At 39.6% G+C, this 25,706-nt stretch overlaps 2 protein-coding genes across 4 annotated transcripts in view; one reads left to right on the forward strand and one right to left on the reverse strand.

Moving 5' to 3' along the window:
• fhip2a (FHF complex subunit HOOK interacting protein 2) overlaps nt 1–3,149 on the reverse strand; it is a 30,222-nt gene extending 27,073 nt beyond the window's left edge. For both annotated transcript variants that reach the window (XM_061910709.1, XM_061910710.1), the window contains exon 1: nt 2,856–3,149. In XM_061910709.1, coding sequence (XP_061766693.1) covers nt 2,856–2,900 — 45 coding nt within the window. In that variant the 5' untranslated portion in view covers nt 2,901–3,149. The remainder of the gene's footprint in view (nt 1–2,855) is intronic.
• An 891-nt stretch (nt 3,150–4,040) lies between these two features.
• ablim1a (actin binding LIM protein 1a) overlaps nt 4,041–25,706 on the forward strand; it is a 135,164-nt gene continuing 113,498 nt past the window's right edge. The window contains exons 1-2 of one of the 2 annotated variants that reach the window (XM_061910703.1): nt 4,041–4,100; nt 9,957–10,027. In XM_061910703.1, coding sequence (XP_061766687.1) covers nt 10,015–10,027 — 13 coding nt within the window. In that variant the 5' untranslated portion in view covers nt 4,041–4,100; nt 9,957–10,014. Of the gene's footprint in view, nt 4,101–9,956; nt 10,028–24,866; nt 25,097–25,706 lie in introns of those variants that run through there. The other variant, XM_061910700.1, reaches the window with a different exon arrangement.

Here is a 25,706-nt window from a genome sequence, read left to right on the forward strand (position 1 = left end):
CGATTGTTAAAAAATTATGAGATCTTCCCTGAATCATATCTGCAACCACAAATACCGAATAGAATCGTTGTTAAAACGACTCGTTACACACCTATAAAGTTCTCAATTAACCAAAAAAGGTGGGTGAGGAAATCGGAGCACCGAGGAAAATCTTAACAGCCACACACAAACTTGCTAGTGGATATTCAAACCCTAACCTTGTCAATAATTAAGCCCCAGAATCTCGGACACAGTGATATTCTTAGCATTTGACTTTTTTTTGGCTTTCAAAATGAATTCAAAATGAATTTAAAATTTACATTGTAGCATATTCTTTATCGCTAAATGTGTTTGTGTCACCAACAACACTGATCTTGTCAATTAAGGGTGTAGGTAAATATTGATCCATCATTGACAATTGTCAAATTCTAGCCTTATCGGATCACCTTGCTGACTGCTACATTAAAAACAGGTTTCTGGAAAGCTACATACTACGTAGTCCAGGGGTGTCCAAACGTTTTCCATAAAGGGCCGCACACGGAAAAATCTAAGCATGCGCGGGCCATTTTGATATTTTTCATTTTCAAACCACAACAAAATATATGGATTTTTTTTTTTATCCTTAGGGCTCCTGGGAGCATAGTCTCAGTCACTAAAATGTTAAAAATAAGTCAAATTATTATTATTATTTTTTATTTGATGCTTACAGTAAATCTCTATATTAATTTGAGGTTGATATAAAGTAAAACAAAAAAGGTTTTATGCCTTTTCTGTCAAAGACAACTTAGTTTTTTATAGTAAAACTGAAATATGCAGTATTTAGATAGATAAATAGATAGATAGATAGATGGATAGAAAGAAGATAGATAGATAGATGGATAGATAGATAGATAGTACTTTATTGATTCCTTCAGGAGAGTTCCTTTATTTAGAAATTAAAGCCCTCAAAGATCAATAATGCAGGACACCATTGATTTTAATTATTTAATATTTTTGAGTAATCACAGTGAAGAGTTAAATAAAATCCTACTAAATATATTTGAGATCCGAAAGGTTCTCCATTAATAAAGTGATACATTTTTATTATTATTTTTTTTACTTTTAAAACTTAAATTTCAAGATCAACTTCCGATACACCTGTCGATTTTAAGTTTGAACTATTATTTTGTTGGTTTTATGCTCTTTTGTCAAAACTTTGATGTTTTTATATGGCAACAACACAACATATGCAATATTTTTTCCCACATAAAACATTTTAAAGTGAGAATTTTTAAGTAATAATTCATTATAACATAGATTTTTTTTATTTTAAGCAATGGAAAAAAAAAACTAAATAAAGACAAAAGGAACAAAAAAACTGCCTGCTGGGCAGCTTTGTGTCAACATTGCCACTTTTTCTCATTAGATTTCACCTCATTCCACTTTTTTTTTTCTCATTAGATTTCACCTCATTCCACTTTTTAAAAAAAACGTTTTTTCTCATTTTTGCAATACTATCAATTTTGCAATTTTTTGCAAAATATGTAGCGGGCTGATAAACGACTAGCTGCGGGCCGCAAATGGCCCCCGGACCGCACTTTGGACACCCGTTAAGTCTAACCTTCCATCCATCCATCCATCCATTTTCTACCGCTTATTCCCTTTGGGGGTCGCTGGTGCTGTAACGCCAAATTTCTTCCGCCCTACAAAACCTTCCTCCCGGAAGACATTTGGCGTGACAGCCCCTCTAATGCCTGAAGGACCCCAATGAGGGTGGAAAGACCTTAAAGCAGCCCACACAGCTGTCTGTTTTAAAAGCATTATAATTGGCTGATTTTCAATGGTGAAAAATAACGGTGAGGAAAAAATATTAGCATTCCAGCATGCTATCCTTTCAAGCTATTTTTGTTTCGCTAATTTTGCAGCTGTATTCCTAAAGAGTCATAAAACTTGGTAATATCACGCCCTCATTGGGGTCCTTCAAGCATTAGAGGGGCTGTCACGCCAAATGTCTTCCGGGGGAAGGTTTTTGTAGGGGGGGGAGAAATTTGGCATGACAGCGCCTATCTCAGCTACAATCGGGCGGAAGGCGGCGTACACCCTGGACAGGTCGCCACTTCACCGCATGACCAACACAGATAGACGGACAACATTCACATTCACACACTAGGGCCAATTTAGTGTTGCCAATCAACCTATCACCAGGTGCATGTCTTTGGAGGTGGGAGGAAGCTGGAGTACCCGGAGGGAACCCACGCAGTCACGGGGAGGACATGCAAACTCCACACAGAAAGATCCCGAGCCCAGGATTGAACCCAGGACTACTCGGGACCTTCGTATTGTGAGGCAGACGCACTAACCCCTTCTCCACCGTGCTGTCTAAGTCTAACCTGTCAGCAGCCAAAAAACACGTAGCACAGACCAAAAGGTTGTGAACGTTCCCGCAGATAATGTCAGCATGAAGGACGTAAGAAGATTTGCGCAATGACAAACTAGAGGTTCTCTATTGCAACAGCATTGGCAAATTCCAGCTAACATAAAAATGTTAGCTTAGCTTCAGGAGGCTAATGGCAACTGACATTAGCAGCTAACTAGCCCTGTTTGTGAACTTATATTAACTATTACGGACAGGCTACAATGAATAACGTTATATGGGCGAGGTACTGCAATACTGTATGAGAAAAAACACACATGACAGGATGTATTTTGATCGAAAATCTAGGTGAAATAAACCCGTCAGTAAACGTGTAGCGAGGCTGTTTGTTAGCTTGCTACTTAGCATGGCTTTGGTGCTGCCGACGTAAAGACACAAGCTGCCCGCTGTCAATTCCAATTGAATAGATGACAAGAAAACAGACAGGCAAGTTTACACATGTCTGATTTTGCTCGACACTCACCGCTTCCACGGCGTGCTGGAGAATGGATGTGATTTTGGAGAACATTTTGTTCTTCGACTGGACTAGTTTCTCCCGAGAAGACCTAGAGAATTCCTCTATCTTCTTCTTCCTGTTGTTGCCGCCTTGATCCAGATTGGAGCTTTCATACAATGACCCTTGTGAGGAGAGAATCGGTGTAAGTCATAAAACAGTAAAATGTCGTGCGGGCCATAAGCGCAGCCCGTGTAAACAAGACGTATGCAAGTATCAGCTCTCTGAGGCCACCGTGGCACTTCCTAATCACACAGTACTGTTTCCCACCGGCAGGGGGCGCCACAGTACAAGACACGTACAGGCGCCATGTATACAAATAGCAAAGGCAAGTAGGGGTGACAATTCTGGTGTCGACTTGATACTAAGTAAAGCAAGGGTCACCAACCTTTTTGAAACCAAGAGCTACTTTTTGGGTACAAATTAGGGACGGCGTGGCGCAGTGGAGAAGTGGCCCTGCGCAACTCGAGGGTCCCTGGTTCAATCCCCACCTAGTTCCAACTTGTCAAGTTCGTTGTGTACTGACCAGGACACTTAACCCTTGCTCCTGATGGGTGCTGGTTAGCGCCTTGTACGGCAGCTCCCTCCATCAGTGTGTGAATGTGTGTGTGAACGGGTAAATGTGGAAGTAGTGTCAAAGCGCAGTCTGATAGTTTATATATCAATGATGAAATATTAACATTGCAACACATGCCAATACGGCCTTTTTAGTTTACTAAATTGCAATTTTAAATTTCCCGGGAATCTTTTCTTTAAGACGTCGCGTCATGATGACGTGTACGCGTGACGTCACGGGCTGTTAGGAAATATGAGCGCTGCGCACACCCACAGCTAAAAGTCGTCTGCTTTAACAGCATAATTACACAGTATTTTGGAGATCTGTGTTGCTGAATCTTTTGCAATTTGTTCAATTAATATTGGAGAAGTCAAAGTAGAAAGATGGAGTTGGGAAGCTTTAAAACCTTTAACCACACAAACACACGGCGATTCCTTGTTTAAAACTTCCAGAGGTGAAACTTTACTATGGATCAGAGCACGGTCAAGCGAACATGGATAACGACCGAATGTCAACCAGCAGGTTTCGGTGAGAAAATTGTGGGAAAAAGTCGCTTCTTACCGGAGATCAGCTGAGCTTGCCCTGTCCATAAAGCTGCCGTCGACTTCGCTAAGACATTGGCGTCAACACACCCGTGGACACACACCTCTGACTATCAGGTACTGTTAAACTCACTAAAACACTAGCAACACAATAGAGAAATAAGGGATTTCCCAGAACTATCCTAGTAAATGTGTCTAAAAAATAATGCAATCGCAGTTTTTTTTAACTCGTTTTTTTTTTTTCTAGTCCGTCGCTATCAATATCCTCAAACACGAATCTTTCATTCTCGCTCAAATTAATGGGGAAATTGTCGTTTTCTCGGTCCGAATAGCTGATTTTTTTGGAGGCTCTCATTAAAAACAATGTGAATATGTGAGGAGCCATCAACATGTGACGTCATCGCAGACGATGACGTCTTTTCTGTTAGCACCGAAAGTTGTGAACTTTATTGTGGATGTTCTCTAGTAAATCCTTTCAGCAAAAATATGGCAATATCGTGAAATGATCAATTATGACACATAGAATGGACCTGCTGTCCCCGTTTAAATAAGAAAATCTAATTTCAGTAGGCTTCGAAGGTGGAAAAGTGCTATACAAGTACAACCCATTTATCATTTATTTATTAATGCGAAGAGCTACCAGTTTGATACACACTTAAATAAATGGCCAGAAATAGCCAATTTGCTAAATTTACCTTTAACTCTATGTTATTATCACAAATAAATTATATTTATCTTTGTGGAAACACTGATTATCTCGATTTCTCACAATAGATATATGTATAAAAACAAAAAAATATCAATATGCAACACTTTATTTTTATATTTTCTCTAAGTGCACATTTTTCAAATTGAACATTTTCAAATAATATTTATTATTCTTTACAATAAAAAATACATTTACTTGACATTGATTTAAATTGTCAGGAAAGAAGAGGAAGGAATTTAAAAGGTAAAAAGGTATATGTGTTTAAAAATCCTAAAATAATTTTTAAAGTTGTATTTTTTCTCTAAAATTGTCTTTCTGAAAGTTATAAGAAGCAAAGTAAAAAAATAAATTATTTTCTTGGATTTTCAAATTCTATTCGAGTTTTGTCTCTCTTAGAATTAAAAATGTCGGGCAAAGTGAGACCGGCTTGCTAGTAAATAAATACAATTTAAAAAATAGAGGCAGCTCACTGGTAAGTGCTGCTATTTGAGCTATTTTTAGAACAGACCAGCGGGCGACTCATCTGGTCCTTACGGGCTACCTGGTCCCCTAACCCGTTGGTGACCCCTGAAGTAAAGGGACCAGTATTCATTTTTCAAGATTATTAAGAATGCGTTATTGTGTTTGCCTTTAATTTGTTGATTAATAATCAGCAAAGACTGATTGGAGCCCTTTTGAAATATTTGTCTTCTACATGGGTCACATTTTTAAGGCCCAGAATATGCATTTCCACCGCAAGCAATTTTTACCCTAACTTAAATAAAGTTCCACCTGTGTTTCCACCAAAAAAACTACTTGGGTAGATTTAGTTCTTCAAGAACCTTTCGGAGTTTGAAATCAGATTTCTTGGAGTCATCTTAGATGAAAAGTTGACATGGAAAGCTCATATAAAGCATGTGAAAAATAAGGTATCTAAAAGCTTATTTATTTTGAACAAGGTTGAATATAGTTTTCCAGATAACAAAATGAGAATGTTATATTGCTCAATTATTCTACCTTATTTCAATTGTTGTGCAGAAATATGGGGAAATGCATATCACAGCAACATCATGCCTTTATTTCTTTCACAGAAAAGAGCAATTCGTATCATTTTTAAAGTAGGATATAGAGACCACACAAATCCACTCTTCATTAGGTCAGGATTACTAAAACTAAAAGACATTGTAGAATTGAATACTCAATTAATGATGTTCAAAGTGAAAAATAAAAGTCCTTCCTAAGGACTTACAAAAGTTATTTGTGTTCACATCTAAAGATGAGAACCACAGAAGGCCGGATGACTTTAAACATCCAAGAGTGCGAACACATTTGAAACAAATGTGCTTGTCTGTTGCTGGTGTGAAAGCATGGAAATGTCTAAACAAAGACTTAAAAAGCTCTAAGAATATCTTTGAATTTAAAAGGAGTTATAAAAAGAGAAAACTGGAATTATATCAAACTGAATTTTGATTTAGTTTGGACGTGTCATTGTGAAATGTTTAAAGGAAATTTAAAAAGTATGTTGGAGTTCGGGTGTTGGTGGAGTGGAGGGAACAGTTATAAAGTCATCTAAAATAATTTGTGTTAAAAAGGGGGCAGATAAATATAAGAATATTATTCTTCCATCTGCTCCTTTCTGATCATGGAAATGTATAAGAAACAAAAAAACAATGAAAGTGTCAATTGTACGTGGCTTGTATACATGCATTTTCACGAAAGGAATAAAAATAGATGATGATGATGATGATGATGATGATGATGATGATGATGATGATGGAGTTCCTCCGAGGTGGGCCTTCACCAAGAAACCTGGAAACATTTCTGGGGCGGGCTTACTGTCGAACGCTGATTGGGGGGCGTTCCTAAAACTTATTTTTTAAACACAGCGACTTGTTTGTTTCTTATTTCTTGTGTATTTCTATTGCAACAAACTTGACAATGGAGAGAAAGAAGAACCAAAGGAGCTTTTGTGGGGCATTTTTGTGCTAAAGAACGCTAATCAGTGGAACTATTTTGGTGTGTTTTCACTCAGCTGTAGTTTTAAACTATGTGCAGTTTATTGTTTATTTATTTTTAAAAACAAATAAACGTGGACAGACTCTTTTAAACATATTCACGGAGGAGTATGATGCCAGACTTGAAGCAACGACCTCAGCTGGTTACTACTCTGACTTTGTTGGATAAATGTAAACAAAATGAGGCAGTATATGAGTGGAACAAAGGTAAATAACATCAAATATTTACTATTTACTTTATAACATATTGTAAAAGTAGTCAGTGACACTCCATTTGTGTAGTTATAAGCCTCAACCCGAGTGAATAGAATGCTAATGCTAACAAGCTAAAGCTACAGCTGATGTGTTTGTGTTATTGGCGTGAGATAAACTGACATTTATTATTTATATAATGTTATTTACAGATTAACAGTGACTTTTATTATTTAATATACTGTTATTTATAACTGAAATGGACCAAAAGGAACTGCCTGACCCTGATGAATTAATTATTTACAGAGAGGAAGACTTTCTGACTGTTGGACATTGTGGACAAAAGCCTAACTTTTTATGAACAATTCGGTACACTTTACTTTTTAAATCATATCGTTTTGTATATGATTGCTTTGTATTTCAATTACTTACATTTTTGGGAAACGAACTGTGACCTAATATTGTCTGTTTATTTACATTGTATCAGTATAGAAATATAGTATACCATTCCTCCATACGCCATCAGCCTGATTTGTAATAACTACCCTGAACTGTGAAATGCAGTGGAAAAACAAACCACACACTTATACAATAACCTATAGATCCAGGAACCAGAGGTTCCAGGAACCCAGGAACTTTTGGTGGAAAAAGGCCTAATTTTGTCAAGCGCATCCAGGCTGGCGATAAATGTGATATTGTGGGGGTACCACTTGAAATGTAGAAAAAAATGCCCCTGTCACCAAATTACCTACATCATCACAAAAATTAGCGCAGACGGGATAAATAACTTATATTTAAAAACAAACATGAAGTTGGCTTTCATGGTTTCTGTCTGCCATTTTTAGGCCATAAACAGGGGCCATACTTTGACAAACTCCTCCGAGAGACTTTGTCCAAATGAATGTTAAATTGCCGGATATTAGATGGATGGGCGATGATAAATGGCAAAGGAATTTTGGCTACACCATTGGATATTGGCGTGACATGGCACCAAACTTTGATCTGATGGTTCGCCGCAAAACTTTCAAAGGTTTATACATTGGCTCCACACACTCAGATCTTGATCATAATTGGTACACATAATGATGATGACACCCTGAAGTGCTCGATCTGTAACTGTTCGTAACTATTCGTAGTGGGCAGATTCTGGCTGCAAAAACTGCTCCTCTCCATCATCCATCAAACTGCGTCTCCCATTATTTCTAAGCAAAAGCTAAGACATAATGTGCGCCAATGAAGTACTTCATCTTTTCTTACTAAAGTTGCATATCTTTTTATCCTAATACTATCAAGTTATGCAACAAATATAATCATACATTTCACAGAATGTATTAAAATTTAAATAAATACCCCACAGCACACAGTGGAACCCATTAAGACCTTCCATGCCAACTTCTCATGTAAAGCGGAAAACAGAAGCCTTGCATTCCAAGTGAATACTGGAGTAAGACAAGGGTGGGTCCTCAACATCGCTATTGACTGAGTGATGATCACACAACAGTAGCCCGGACAAGAGGTATACGATCGACACTTTTTTCAACATTACAATATCTTCATTTGGACTTGACTGTGGTCTCTGACACTCACAAAAAAATCCAAGAAAAAACATCATGTTTTAGTGACTTTGCTCAGAAAATCGACCTTGACATGAACTAGAAGAAATCTCAAGTTATATGATGCTATCCTAAACCCATTACCAACCGAAGTAGATGAGAAGTATCTTTGGACAACAGTGGATTTCACCCAATTTGGGAGTAGGGATGCAATGATTATAGATTTTGACTGTACGATTATAGTCTGAGTAATATTGACGGTTTTTATGATTATCACGTTTTCTATGCATTGATTAACTCCACAACAAACATTTATAAAATCCAGTAGACATTCTGTAGAGATTTCAATGTGTTATTACCGTTGGAAATACCAATAAGTAAATTATTACAGTTACAGTTATAATAATAGTACAAAATAATGCATTAAAAAAAGTATGTTTAATGAACAAATAATTAAACTCAAGTGTTATTGTCATCAACTGTCATCCATCCCTAGTTATTCATTTTTAATGATCTCTTTTCTATGTTGTGTTATTAACTAGAATGCACATGATTATATTCAATGGGATAGTTACATTAGTCTACAAACTCCTGATGTTAGTAATCCACCGGCTGTATTACCTTACAATGCCCTTCCTTAGTTTGTTAAAAACAGACAGGAAGAAGCAATATCTAAGGTTAAATGGTCACTGATAGAAGTACCTGTTGCTGTTTGTTTACACTGAACTGACACAAGGATAACTTACTAATTGTTTCTATTTTACTAAATTCTATATAAAAAAAATTTGATCAGTGTTTATTTCATTGCAGCATTTTCCAGTAGCTGCACTTTTGCCCCATTGTCCACAATAATAATCATAATAAATATTGAGCACTGCCATAAGGTGGCGACATGTCCAGGGTGTACACCGCCTTCCGCCTGAATGCAGCTGGGATGGGCTCCAGCTACCCCCGCAACAGTGACAAGCGGTAGAAAACAGATGGAAGGATATTGAACAATGTTTTTAGGCAAACAAAATTATTGTTAAAACTTAATATGAAAATATAGCAAAATAAGAAAATATGTGTTATAACAACATAAACAAGACCATAATCATACTCTTATAGGTCTTTGATATCAATATTACTGATGTTCTCGCTCACCACTATAGGAAAACTATACATCAATATTTTGGAAATATTAATTATACTCGACTTGTTTTTCTAAGAATGAAAAGGGAGACTCATTGAAGTGATGTAACAACGCGACAACTACCTTAAAACTCTTACTATTATGTATAGTGTGCACAGTCATACTCTAAATATGGAGGCAGAATGGAACAACAGAGAGACCCCTCGACAAAAACAGGCACAGATTTGGCATTTTTAACGCACGCATTACATCTTGTTTGTTTAAATATGGAGGAAAACTTAGCAAAGAAGAAGGATGATGACTATTTCAGGACACGCCCTGCTGCCACAGAGTGATCTCTCCATCTCATAGGCTCGTCCACCAAATAGCAGCTTTCTCTTTCCTCTTCCTTAGAAAAAGCCTGTGCATCATCTCATCTCGACAAAGAAAGACAAGAGGATACATACCCGGCATGTCTGCTAAAGGTGAGTGTCTTTTGCCGCAGAAGCCTTCATGTCTATTCATGTGGTGAGAGAAGTCTTCATCTTTAGGTATAGGAGGAGAGGGAGGAGGGGCGTATGGGTTCAGGGACAGGTCTATTTGGTAAAAAAGCTGTGAGAAAATGTGTGACAATGACACAGCCTGCAAGTAGGTTTCACCGGTGCAGCTACACTACTGCTGCAGCTGCTGCAGCTGCCTACAACTTATTCAATGATGTGCACACTTTGTGCTCGCCTGTCTAAAAATAGACTAGACATTTGCTAAAATCCACCTCATTTGCTTCCTGCAGTCCAATTTTCAAAGTATCTGTGTCCATCCCTGCGAAACATATGCATAAACTCCTTTGGCTTTTAAAACATATGCATAAACTCCTTTGGCTTTTAACACACACAAACACACACACACACACACACACACACACACACACACACACCACACACACATACACACACATACTACAGTAAAGACTACTTCACTTAAGTGCCTTGCTCATGGGCATCCCACCTGTGACATTAGTGCTGGACCTTTGCAACATACTGCATACAGCTTTAGTCCAGAATGCACAGCAAACTATGTGCAGGGGGATAATTGAATGCTTGTTGCCATTAGACTGGACTAAATGTGTGTCAGGTGGTTGGATTAAGACCCCCACAGCTGGCTGTTGCATCCATAGGTCAAGAGGTCTGCTTGAATGACAGGATGAGCTGTGGCTTGGAAGCTAAAAGGATGCAATACAATATTATCATGACCTCTTTGTGTTGCATCATAATGATTGGCTCAACCTGTTACTCGCCCACAACATTAGATACTCCTTTTCTAAAACCTAATGTTTTATTGGCCATGTATATTACACATACTAAAAGTGTTTTGCATACACACAGAGTGAAATATATAGACTACAGGTGTCAAACACAAGGCACCATTTTTATATGTCCCGCAAAAGTCTGAAAATAATATGCATCATCTACAATTTAACAGAAAATATACATGCACTGCCTGCAGTTGCACATCTTGTGAGCTTTAATATTATCTAAAAATGCAACAAACATCATATCATCATACATTCCAAAATATTTTTTTGTTAAAAGAGCAATACAAACTTAAATATTTGCTCGACTTAACTTAAATCTAGGGTCATTTATCCATCAAATGACCCTAGATTTTATCATTAAAAAATTGTCAACTCACTCGCCAAAATTATATTGTCAAAAAAACAGTGGTACCATTTTACCATTTACAGTAATACACTGTTAAAACAACAACTGTAGATTTTGCTCGAAAAAAATCTCAGCTCAGTTGCCAGAAGTTTGTGGTAAAAAAACACCACAATGGCACAGTTTTTTGTATTTACAGTAAAACCACTGTAAATTTTTACGTAAAAATATCACCTCTGTCGCCAGAAATTTACTGGAAGAAAATCTGCGATACCATTTTTCTATTTAAATTAATACACTGTAAAATGGAAAGGTGTGAAAGAGTAGGAACAAAAGGAACACCCCGTCATCCTAAATTAAATGTGTCGCGGCCAGACCCACAAAGTAGGCCTTGGATTCAAGAAACACAAAAAACTAATGAAAGACATGAGTCTGAAAAAACACAGTAAATGCCTCACCAGTCTTGTCGAAGAAGTCGATGAAAACCACATGCAGGTCTACTTTTATGGATGTGCAAAACAAGGACAATAGCTATGATGGGAGTCTGCCATGCAAGCTGACACAACATTAAAGAAGCTTCTCTATGTGTGGACAACCCAACTTCTGCCACCCCAGATTAACGCCATCCACGATCAACTTCCATCAGCTTCAAACCTCAGACTATGGGGAAAGACCAATTTAGGACTGTGTCAACTGTGCGACTACCAAAACTGCACGATGCTCCACATCCTTAACTATTGCAACTACTCGCTACAGAATAGAACATACAATTGGTGACATGACCAAATCTTAAGAGCATTAGCACTATAGGATTGGTACCATACATAGAAGAAGCCAACAATAGTAAGGTACCCACAACACAAGCCTCCGACTTTACGCCCACAATTGCATTCTGTACAGCAGATGGCAAAACATACAGGAACCCAGTTCTACCATTTCCAAAGCATGAAATCAAAGATATTCTGGCTAAAGCAAGTGACTAGTGACTCCTGATTGATGAGGAGCACAGCCAAATAGTGTTTCTTCCAGAAACACCAGAAACTGCCAAGCGATCTATAATAATAATAATAATGGATTAGATTTATATCGCACTTTTCTATTGTTATATACTAAAAGCGCTCACAGAGAAATGGGAACCCATCATTCATTCACACCTGGTGGTGGTAAGCTACATCTGTAGCCACAGCTGCCCTGGGGTAGACTGACGGAAGTGTGGCTGCCAGTTTGCGCCTACGGCCCCTCCGACCACCACCAATCATTCATTCATCATTCATTCACCGGTGTGAGCGGCACCGGGGGCAAAGGGTGAAGTGTCCTGCCCATGAACACAACGGCAGCGACTTTTGATGTCTATAGGTGGGAAGCGAACCTGCGACCCTCAGGTTTCTGGCACGGCCGCTCTACCCACTACGCCATGCCGCCCCTAGTATCATTATCTACTCGAGGTCAACCAAGAATGTCATTGTAATTGACCTGACAGTTCCATCCATCCATCCATTTTCTACCGCTTATTCCCTTTTGGGGTCTTGGGGGGCGCTGGCGCCTATGTCAGCTACAATCGGGCAGAAGGCGGGGTACACCCTGGACAAGTCGCCACCTCATCGCAGTTCTGTCAGAGGAAATGCATATGGCAGGAAGAAATGTAAATACCAAGACCAAGTATCAGAATGTAAAAATAGAGACTGGGCTGTCTTCTACTTTCCCATACAAATTGGAAGCCAGGCCATCTACAACACCACTCTCAGCAAATGCCTAACCTCCGTAGGGATACCCAGCGAGAAACGAAAGTCGATCATGGACACAGCATCCAAGACTGCTCTGCGAGCAAGAAACATCATATGGCTCTGCAGAAGTTCAAAGGCATTTTGACAGAGGGAATTAGCATCACCGCTGAATATATGCCTTTAGTGAAGAGGGACGGTTAAGCGCTCATGAAACCAGTTTAACCCACCAAAGTCTAGTCCAAAGTCCAGAAACCTCAAGTGCATCGACAAACCCTGTTTCCATATGTGTTGGGAAATTGTGTTAGATCTAAATATAAACAGAATACAATGATTTGCAAATAATTCTCAACCCATATTCAGTTGAATATGCTACAAAGACAACATATTTGATGTTCAATCTGATAAACATGTTTTTGTTGTTGTTGCAAATAATCATTAACTTTAACAACTTGTCCAAGGTGTAAACCGCCTTCCGCCCGATTGTAGCTGAGATAGGCACCAGCGCCCCCGCTACCTCAAAGAGAATAAGAGGTAGAAAATGTATGGATGGATGGCATTAAGTTTAGAATTTGATACCAGCAACACGTGACAAAGAAGTTGGGAACGGTGGCAATAAATACTGATAAAGTTGAAGAACGCTCATCAAACACTTCTTTGGAACATCCCACAGGTGTGCAGGCTAATTGGGAACAGGTGGGTGCCATGATAGGGTATAAAATCAGCTTCCCAAAAAATGCTCAGTCCTTCACAAGAAAGGCTGGGGCGAGGTACACCCCTTTGTCCACAACTGTGTGAGCAAATAGTCAAACAGTTTAAGAACCAGGTTTTTCAAAGTGCAATTGCAAGAAATTTAGGGATTTCAACATCTACGGTCTATAATATCATCAAAAGGTTCAGATAATTTGGAGAAATCACTCCATGTAAGCGGCTGGAAACCAACATTGAATGACTGTGACCTTCGATCACTCAGACGGCACTGTATCAAAACCGACATCAATCTCTTTCATGGGAGCCCCTGCTTATTTCAGCAAGACAATGCCAAGCCACATTCAGCACATTTTACAACAGCGTGGTTTCGTTAAAAAAAGAGTGCGGGTACTTTCATGGCCCGCCTGCAGTCCAGACCTGTCTCCCATCGAAAATGTGTGGCGCATTATGAAGCGTAAAATACGACAGCGGAGACCCCGCACTGTTGAACGACTGAAGCTCTACATAAAACAAGAATGGGAAAGAATTCCACTTTCAAAGTTTCAACAATTAGTTTCCTCAAATCCCAAACGTTTATTGAGTGTTGTTAAAAGAAAAGGTGATGTAACACAGTGATGAACATGCCCTTTCCCAACTACTTTGGCACGTGTTGCAACCATGAAATTGTAAGTTAATTATTATTTGCACAAAAAAAAAATTTAGTTTATGAGTTTGAACATCAAATATCTTGTCTTTGAAGTGCATTCAATTGAATATGGGTTGAAAAGGATTTGCAAATCATTGTATTGTGTTTTTATTTACATCTAACACAATTTCCCAACTCATATGGATACGGGGTTTGTATTATTGGAGCTCAAATATTTGCAATTACATGTCTCAATTTGTATGTATGTAAACCAATTCACATGTCTGTGTAATAAAGTATGTCTGTATATTAATCTCTGTGTGCATTTTAAGTTGTCTGCCCATATTATGATTTGTCAGTGGGTAAAAAGAAATCAGTATATGTCCGTATTTCTATGTGTATGTGTAAAAATAATGTGTGTACGTATCCGGGATTTGTGTGAAGCAGGAAAACTTGTTCGACTGCCTTTTTACACGTGACTTTTTGTTACGTTTCTGCCGTGAAAGAGTTGTTTGTGCGTAGTCATATTTGTGTGTGGGTGAAATACAATCTGTCTGTGCATTCTAAGAGTGATGTGTGCGTAAAAGATGTGTGTCTCTGTGAGGCAAAAACCCTGATTTGCTGATTTTTTACACAGGACTTTTGCAACACTTTTGCCGTGTAAGAATAATCTGTCAGTGCAGCGACCCCAACTTGTAAATAGAGTTGTCTGTCTCCAACTTCACCTTTTTCCTTCCATATACTTATTAGCGTCTTGCACCCACTCGCACTTGTGCTGGCGTTGAAGCCGAGAACAATGGACTTGCCACCACTTTATATACGTTTGTACTTCCATATATAAGATGCATTGATGTATATGTATATACCGAATCCATCAAATTGGTGCTATGTGCGTCCTCAGCATATAAAATGTATAAATGCCCGGTAACATTTACTCTACAATATAAACTTTATTTTTATCAAGCAAAGTGTCCTGCCTCAACTCTTTTTCAAAACAATGCCACACGCTTGACACACCTATCTTTGGGCAGTTTTGCCCATTCCTCTTTGCAGCACCTCTCAAGCGCCATCAGGTTAGATGGGAAGTGTCAGTACAAAGCCATTTTCAGATATCTCCAGAGATGTATAATTGGATTCAAGTCTGAGCTCTGCTTGGGCCACACAATTGACATTTACAGAGTTGTCCTGAAGCCAATTATTTGATATCTTGGCTGTGTGCTTTGGGTCATTGTCCTGATGAAAGATGAACCGTCGCCCCAGTCTGACTTCAAGAGCGCTGTGGAACAGGGTTTTTTTCAGGATGTCTCTGTAGATTGCTGCATTCACCTTTCCCCCTATCTTGACTAGTCTCACAGTTTATGCCACTGAAAAACATCCCTAGAGCATGATGCTGCCGACACCATGCTTCACTGTGGGGATAGTATTGGCCTGGTTATGAGTGGTGCCTGGTTTCCTCCAAACGTGACGCCTGGCATTCACGCCAAAGAGTTCAATGTTTGTCTCATCAAACCAAGTAATTTTGTTTCTTAAGTTTTGAGGGTCTTCAGATTCATTTTGGCTAACTTTTATGAAAGATTGGCTTCCGTCTGGCCACTACACCACACAGGCCTGATTGGTTAATTACTGCAGAGATGGTTGTCCTTTTGAAACATTCTCCTCTCTCTACAGAGGAATGCTGTAGCTCTTACGGAGTGACCATCAGGGTCTTGGTCACTTCCCTGACTAGGGCCTTTCTCCCCCGATAGCTCAGTTTAGACAGCCGGCCAACTCTAGGAAGAGTCCTAGTTGTTCCAAACTTTTTCCCTTTACGAGGTCACTGTGCTCATTGGGACCTTCAAGGCAGCAGATATTTTTCTGTTCCTTTCCCCATATTTGTGATTTGAGACAATCCTGTCCCATAGGGCTACAGACAATTGCTTCAACTACTTGGTTTGTGCTCTGCCATGCCATACTTGCCAACCTTGAGACCTCCGAATTCGGGAGATGGGGGGGGGGGGGCGGGCGGGGGCGGGGGATTAAGGTGGGTGGGTTGGAGGGGGGGGGGGGGTTTGGTAGTTAGCAGGGGTGTATATTGTAGCGTCCCGGAAAATTAAGTGCTGCAAGGGGTTTTGGGTATTTGTTCTACTTTGTTTATGTTGTGTTAAGGTGCGGATGTTCTCCCGAAATGTGTTTGTCATTCTTGTTTGTTGTGGGTTCACAGTGTGGTGCATATTTGTAACAGTGTTAAAAGTTGTTCATACGGCCACCCTCAGTGAGACCTATATGGCTGTTGATTAAGTATGCGCTACATTCACCCATTCGTGTGTAGAAGTCGTATATGTGACTGACTGAGTCGGCAAGCTGTTAATACGGAGGAAAAGTAGACGTGACGACAGGTTGTAGAGGACGCTAAAGGCAGTGCCTTTGAGGCACTCCCCCAATGTTGTTGTCCGGGAGGAAATCGGGAGAATGGTTGCCCCGGGAGATTTTCGGGAGGGGCACTGAAATTCGGGAGTCTCCCGGGAAAATCAGGACGGTTGGCAAGTATATTTGTGACCATTTATTTAGACAGGTGTGTGCCTTTCCAAATCATGTCCAACCAACTGAATTTACCACAGTGGACCCCAATTAAGCTGAAGGAACAGCTCAAGGATGATTAGCTCCCTTTTTCATGGCAAAGGCTGTTCAAACTTACATACATGTGATTTCTTAGTTTTTTGTTTTTTTTACAAATTAACACAAATCAAAAAATGTACATATTTTTCACATTGTGGGGTGTTGTTTGAAGAAATTTGAGGACACAAATGAATTTACTCCAATTTGGAATAAGGCTGTAACATAACAAAAGGAGGAAAAAGTGAAGCGCTGAGAAGACATAATTTTAGGGGTTTTCAGTTGTGTGGCTGCATCAAAAAAACGTATGTCCAATATGATCTAATTTAGCTACATTAGGTCAAATTATTGTTTATTTCTAATTCTTAGTAGAATTTGGTACAGTTCCATTCCTCTAAAAATGCTCTACAATAATAAATTGTATATGTAATCTGCAAAACTGAGCACTAAAGGTAACGTGTTAAAGATTGTGCTTTTGTAACTAATATTGTGGCAGAAAGAGTGTATGATTCTTTACTTCAGGCTTTTGAAAATAGCTCTGATGTCTTGCTGTCAATGACGCGGCCTTCAGTGTGTGTGTGTGTGTCTGTGCGCCCTTTTCCTGGCTTCTGCTGGTGATCAATGGAGCTCAGGAACCACAGCATAGAGAGTGCATAGGCCTTATTAGCCCACTGAAACCCCTGCTAGCAGCCAGCCATTATTCATGATAGGTAACCACAAGCACCCCAGTGTGGTCTCATCTGCACCTATGATGATGATAGATGCATCATAGAAATTTGGTTCCAAAGGAGCTGATCAAACAATGTGTATCTAAAGCTTTCTTAAATGGCCCTTTTTGTGGTATTGGTTAGGGTAATGCTTTTAGTTTTTTGAACATGCATACAATTACAATATGATGCATCACATGCTCGTAGTTTCTCATTATAAAATATCAGTGTGGAGGTTTCTCTCCTCGGGGTTCCTCGGACCACCAAGCACTGACATGACAGGCTCTTCCAGGTTCTCAACAATGTTTATTTTTCGTCTTTGTTGTGCTTTTCAGCAAATGTCTTTGCCGTTTGTCAAACTCGCTCTCTCTCGTGCTCCACCAACCACAACCTTCTCCTTCCCGAGTGCTGCCTTTAACAGAGCGACAAGTGATTAGACAAACACTCTTAGCTGTGTCATCCACTCACCTGTCGCTAATCTCAAGACCGGTTCTGCAACACCCCGCTTCGCTGTAGGTCCGCAGGCCACGCCCACCACAGTCAGAAAAAGAATAGGAAGAAGCAGTGCTTGTTTAATCCTACCTCTTCATTTCATGGCAATTTCTAACACATTTGTTTGTACTCAATCTGTAACACAACAGTGAATTAATAAATAAAATGAGTAATTAAATACATAAATAGATAATTATTAAGTAATAAATACGAATTACATGAAAAAGCAATTAATAAAATTAAGTACGTTTTGATTCACATTAATGAGATGACTCAAATTCTCATTTTCCAAAAAGGTCCAAGATATTTATCAGGATTCTTTTTCCTTGTACTTTGTTAACACTTTAGACCTGATTTACTAAGATCCATATACCAAGCGCAAGACAGCTTGTGCAAAAAATAAAATAGAGTGTATTATCAGTGAGCGTGTTGCTTCAGCCTTATTTAAAGGGGAACATTATCACAATTTCTGAAGGGTTAAAACCAATAAAAATCAGTTCCCAGTGGATTATTTTATTTTTCGAAGTTTTTCTCAAAATTTTACCCATCACGCAATATCCCGAAAAACGGCTTCAAAGTGCCTGATTTAACCATCGCTATATCCACCGGTCCATTATCCTGTGACGTCACAGCGTGACCACACAGAAACAAACATGGCGGATAGCACAGAAAGGTATATTAGCAGTATTAGCTCGGATTCAGACTCGGATTTCAGCGCTGTAAGCGATTCAACAGACTACGCATTTATTGAAACGGATGGTTGGAGTGTGGAGGCAAGTACCGAAAACTAAATTAAAGAAGAAACAGCTTTTGAGCCATATCACGACGAGGAAGCGCGGACGAATTCGGCGATTGCCTTCTAACCAATGATTGGTATGTGTTTGTTTGGCATTAAATGTGGGTGGAGGGAAAGGCTTGATGCAAATATAGCTACAAATGAGGCCTAATGATGCAATATATACATACAGCTAGCCTAAATAGCATGTTAGCATCAATTAGCTTGCAGTCATGCCGTGACCAAATATGTCTGATTAGCACTCCACATAAGTCAATAACATCAACAAAACTCACCTATGTGATTTCGTTGACTTTATCGTTCGAAATGCATCTGCTTTGACTGTCGCAGGATATCCACACATTCTTGCCATCTCTGTGCCATCCCTGTCGTAGCATAGCTGTCGTCGGTAAAGTGTGCAGAACAAACGAGGGACTTTCGCATCTTTTGACCACTGGTGCAACTTGAATCCGTCTCTGTTCGTGTTGTTACATCCTCCGACAACACACCGACGAGGCATGATGTCTCCAAGGTACCGGAAAACAGTCGAAAAAACGGAAAATAACAGAGCTGATTTGACTTGGTGTGTGTAATGGGTTTGAGAAAATGGCGGGTCGCTTCACGATGTGACGTCATGGGTGAAAGGTCAATTGAAAGGCATTTAAATCGCCAAACTCCCCCTTTTAGAGTTCGGAAATTGGTTAAAAAAACATATGGTCTTTTTTGCAACATCAAGGTATATATTGACGCTAACATAGGTCTGGTGATAATGTTCCCCTTTAAAGGAAGATTTTGTGTGTATACGGAGCGTTTACCACCAAGAAACATTCATGTTATCATGCTCCTACCTGTGTGCAATGGGTTGAACCAGCAGCACACATCTTTAATCTGTAACACCTTTTCTGAATCCAGGCAACAAAAACATATGCACACTGACACTTAATTCTCTGTGCGGGGTTGTGGATCACATCACTAGCATGTGTTATACATCCATCCATCCATTTTCTACCGTTTGTCCCTTTCGTGGTCGCGGGGGGTCGCTGGAGCCTATCTCAGCTTCATACGGTATTTCCTAAAAAAAAATCTGCATGACATAAAGGAAGCGCCAGTAAACACCAAACCGCATGAAATTAATTCAAACCGCATGAAATTAATTCATTCTAATTTGCCTTTTAAGTCATTCAGCAGCTATAAAATTATAAAAGAAAATTGCTGAATAGACAGTATGTCTAATATTTTTTGTATCAGACCGTCCAAAATGTTTACACACACACGTAGGATGAAGGATTTTATTAAAATGATCAAAATACATAAATATTAAATGTTATTATATATGTGCCTGTTACTACATTACATACTGTATACCGGTATACTTACAGCGTGTATATAAATCCTTAATGGTGGTGTTGGATGTTTTTTAAGGGCTTTTATAGGCAGAATAGAGCGACTCCAATAGGCTCCATTGTAAGCAGACTTTTGATTGCATTTATTTAATATTTAGAATGCATAAAAAAGAAAAACAAATGTGTTCTTTCTTGTCTTACATAAGGATTATGAATGATAGGCAAATAAAAAAGTGCAGTCTCCCTTTAATGTCCTCTGTAGCTTTACAAATGTTAATGATATAGAGATTGAACAATTTTTATCCCAGTTCCTGGGGTACGCTCAAAGCTATAATTAGCACTGTAGACGTGTGTTCGCCTTTAGCTTGTGAGAATCTGTATGTGGGCTCTTTAGCAATAATTTATTGTGGGTCAGAGTAGTAATTGAAAGATTTTATAATGATCAAATGGTCAGTCATTTCTCTGCTCTCAGTATTTGACTCACTTTCCAGCCACTGTGTCAGCACAAGGCCAACAGTCTTACCTTGGATGCGATTCCCTTCCATTAGTGACCCACTATGAACACAATTCTCCCTTGTGGGTTTGCTGCTTTATCAGGGTCATCATATTTCCGCTGTGTTGTCTCTCAGGTATTCTTTATGAAAATGTCTTATTTTTCTTCATGAAAATTAAAAATGTTGTTTTGTTTTATGCTGCCGATTCCGACACAGGTCATTCATGAGTGAGATCGGGCGATACCAATACCAGTACGATGACAAGTATAAACTGTATATTTTTCACTACTTTTATGGTGAGTATTATTGACAGTATAAAACAATATTTAAACTAGTTCCTTATTGTCTTTTACTACACACAATGTTTTAATTACCACAAAGTCAATTTTGCACAATAACTAAACAAAATCAAAAATGACTATCGACTACTCTTTAATAATTTGGTGTTTGCCCTCAAAGCTCTCCTGTGTCAAGGGAATTATTTCCTGAATTTGTAAACATTGATAAAAACAACAACACAAAGAGATTTTGACAAATAATATCAACCTCATCACTCAAGTGTTGATTATACGTTTGTATACTGATACTACCCTTAAAGGGGAACATTATCACCAGACTTATGTAAGCGTCAATATATATCTTGATGGTGCAGAAAAAAGACAATATATTTTTTCAACCGATTTCCGAACTCTAAATGGGTTAATTTTGGCGAATTAAACGCCTTTCTGTTTATCGCGCTGGAGGCGATGACGTCAGAATGTGACGTCTCCGAGGTAATACAGCCGCCATTTTCATTTTCAACACATTACAAACACCGGGTCTCAGCTCTGTTATTTTCCGTTTTTTTGACTATTTTTTGGAACCTTGGAGACATCATGCCTCGTCGGTGTGTTGTCGGAGGGTGTAACAACACTAACAGGGAGGGATTCAAGTTGCACCGAAGATGCTAAAGTGTCTGCCGCCAGAACCCCATTGAATGTACCAAAGTGTCTCCACATTTTACATGGCACAGAGATGTATGGATAACCTGCAGATGCATTTGCAACGATAAAGTCAACTAAATCACAAATGTGAGTTTTGTTGATGTTGACTTATGTGCTAATCAGACATATTTGGTCGCGGCGTGACTGCCAGCTAATTGATGCTAACATGCTACGCTAATCGATGCTAACATGCTATTTACCTGCGGTGCTAAAGCAGACATGGCACAGAGATGTATGGATAACCTGCAGATGCATTTGCAACGATTAAGTCAACTAAATCACAAAGGTGAGTTTTGTTGATGTTGACTGCCAGCTAATCGATGCTAACATGCTACGCTAATCGATGCTAACATGCTATTTACCGGCAGTGCTAAAACAGACATGGCACAGAGATGTATGGATAACCTGCAGATGCATTTGCAACTATATTACGTTTCCTTCCACCAACATTTAATGCGAAAAAAACACTTACCAATCGACGGATTTAAGTTGCTCCAGTGTCAAGAGATGCGAAAGTCCTGATCGTTTGGTCCGCACATTTTACCGGCGATGCTAACGCAGCTATTCGGCCATGCTATGGCTATGAATAGCGTCAATAGCTATTTGCTCAATAGCTTCAGTTTCTTCTTCAATACTTTCCTACTCCAACCATCTGTTTCAATACATGCGTAATCTGTTGAATCGCTTAAACCACTGAAATCCGAGTCTGAATCCGAGCTAATGTTGCTATATCTGCCATTGTTTGTTTACATTGGCAGCACTGTATGACGTCACAGGGGAATGGATGGTCGCATCGCAGATAGCAAAAATCAAGCATTTCAAAGCTTTTTTAGGGCTATTCGGGGACCGGTAAAATTTTCAAAAAAACTTCAAAAAACACAACAAGCCACTGGGAAGTGATTTTTATTGTTTTTAACCCTTTTGAAATTGTGATAATGTTCCCCTTTAATAACGATACCGATCCACACTCCTCTTACTCGGTTTCAAAGTTCGCAGCAAAATGGTGCCTTGTCGTCATGTGAGGGGCTTTTGACCAATCAGATAGAATATGAGGATTTCTTAAATAATTGGTCAAAAGCCCCTCATATGGCTGCAGGGCGCTATTATGCTGCCAACTTTGAGTTGGCTATATTCTCTCCACACATGGCTCTGGTTTAGGGGATAGCTTAGCTCTTAGCCTGCTTTCTCTTCTCAAGTGATAATTATTAGTTTAGAGGAGGGGCTCTACACAATGTATAGATGGGATGTGTGAAGGGTCTCCAGCCATCCCTGTGTGGGTTGCAGTGCCGTTCGATACAGGACGCATCGTAACAGGTTTGATTCGGGTTTATTATTTCAATAAACATGTCATCTTCTTACCAGTTGGTCTTCCTGCTTGTCGCGGCACACCTTTCGGTGGCCGGTAGCTGCGTCTGCCGCAGGGGCTCAACTTGATCTGGGTCGTTCTTGTCGTGTGCGTTGTCGTCGTTCGCCTTGGTTTCCTCGCCTACTTCTGCCACGATTGTTACTCCTTCTCCCTTTTAATACTGCAGCAGAAGATGTAAAGATTGAGATCAGGTGTGTCACTTACGCACCTGACTCTGCTGGCTGCAGCGTCGCTCCGAGTGCGCCCCGCCTCTTCTCTCCGCCGCATGCCCCTCCTCCTGGCCACCATTTCGGGTAGGACCGCCGTCTGTCCTATCCTGCTTTTGGCTCGTCGGCTCTGTCTCCCCACAGGATGTTACTGATGTTAGGTCCGACTCACGTCCCACTCAATGAATACTGGTGGTGGTCAAGCTCGCTCTGTTTTCAATGGGTACTATGTGGCATTTGGCCTTTCTCAAAGAAAAAATGCCCCGTGCTTGTGTTGTTTTTGGCTGTACGAACCGTTCAGGGCAGAAGATTGCAAGATTTTACAAAACAACAACGAGAAAAGGAGCTCACACTCCTGAGGAGCAAAGTCGACAAATGCACATTTTTGCAGTCATCACTTCGTTAAAGGTTTGTTTGATATACTTTTAAAGGTTATTATTTCCCATTTAAGTATTATCTTGATAATATTTTTATTTCTTTAGCATATGTTTGCTACGAGTGTTTTGAAAAGCACCAACTCGGCAAGTCTAAATAAAAGAAAGCAAATGTAAGCAAAACTTAAAAGAGTTAAGCTTTAACCAAAGGCAACAATCATAAATGAAGCTTTCAGCACATACACTATGTTGACATCTTTAGTTATATTTCGATAAAGACGGAGAAAAACACGCTACTCGTAAACGACGCGTGCAACAGCAACAAACATGGCCTTAGACGTGATGTTAAATTGTGAAATACAACCTTACCTGAACAAAAAACATACATGAGTATCTGGGAGAGTCTTGATACAATTCCCTTGACCCGGTCACACACAAAGAAGTTGTAGACCTCCATACCTTTCCAAGTTTCCATTTATTTTGTCGTATAAAATGATGTCTGGAGCACAATAGTATGATATGTTCAGGAACGCGACATGGCAGTTCATATAAACATAAAAGGGAAGCGAAAAAACGCCAAGTAAAGGAAAAAAAGAGAGCAAATTGTGCACTCTCCCTCTCTCAGATGCGTTTAGTTTTTCCTATTGCCCCTAGCGGGGCGTGAACATAGGTCATCGGCTTGAGAGGCGAAACGACCTGACTACCGAGCTAAAAGCCCGGTCGATCTGCTCAATAGCACAGGGTTAAAAGGGCCCGGTCATGTGCCTTTGCCCCTGGACCAGCTCGGATTCGTTCCGCCTCTGATGGAGACACATGATTATCTGCTAGCCGCTTGTCAGCTGGGGGACTAAAACAAATAGTGTCAGCCAGAGGAGATCTGTGTTTGTGATTGCCATTGAAAGGCAAATGGTGACCAGGCACTTTTCGGTCCATCGGCCCATCCCTGGTAAACATGGTCATCATAAAGTTTGGAAATCCCCATATTGCCGATTTAATATTTTCTGCTTTGAGTGATTATTTTGTGCAATGTCTCAAAACCATTAAATTATTTGTGTTGTTAACAAAGAAATTGTTCTGGGTAACTGCCACAAGTGCACATTCCTGCTCCTCCTTCTCCTGTGCGGGGTTAACACTTCCTGCACATTTTATCGATTACTTTTAATGTGCTGATCAATGTGGGTGAACAGAGGCTCTATCCACTAACACAATCGGATGCCTCATCCATCCAGTGAAGAGGGCTGCACACAACTCTCTGCATCAGCACTTTTCTCCATCTCTGTGTATACAGTGAGCCTGCATGAGAGGGCTCATGTGCGCGCGCATGCAAGTGTCCGTGCAATAGTCTAAATAATGCATGAGCAGGCAAAGAAGTGAAAAGCTGTGCTAGACGGGACATAGTGTGTGTGTGAGAGTCTTGAGATGGAGGAAAGAGACACAATGATGCAGGAGCCGGGCTACGATGGGCTTTGCAACTACGCCCAAAAAATCACCTCCTGTTTCGGACTGGATGGTAAGAAGAGCGGAAAAAGATGATGGCGATGCAAAGGAGAGGTCGGATTGTGTTCTGAGGGCATTTTTGTGTATTCAGGGACAGCTGATTTCTGGGAACGCATGTGCTGATGTTTGAGAATGTGGATGGCAGTTGGAGGGTAGAGCCTCTCTGCAGCAGAGTAGCATGTCCTCATCTGTACTCACATCATAGTCACTTAATGTGTTTTGAAAGAATGAAGCTGCAATGGAGAAAATAGCAAAATTGATAAACTACATTTCTTATTTATTTAATAGTAGAAACTCTGCGGCCAAAGTAGCAAACACATTAAAAAACTCCAAGATATAATTTTGCTTTGTCATTCTCAAATGTTTTAATCATGACACATGGTTACATAAGGACTTACACTGTTTATTTTGGAAATATGGTCAAAAGCTGTATCTGTTTTATGTACATGTTTATGATTTCGTTTTTTTCCCATTCCGAAAAATCCTTTGAAAATCAAAACATATGAAATTTTTCTATTGTAGACAATTGTTTTTTTGAAATAATATGTTCCACACACCCAGAAATGTTAACATTAAACAAATAATAACTACTTTTTACCGACATCAATGCAGCATATAAATGC

Source organism: Nerophis ophidion, linkage group LG09 (genome assembly GCF_033978795.1).
Source record: "Nerophis ophidion isolate RoL-2023_Sa linkage group LG09, RoL_Noph_v1.0, whole genome shotgun sequence".
In the NCBI taxonomy this organism is placed as follows: Eukaryota; Metazoa; Chordata; class Actinopteri; order Syngnathiformes; family Syngnathidae; genus Nerophis; species Nerophis ophidion.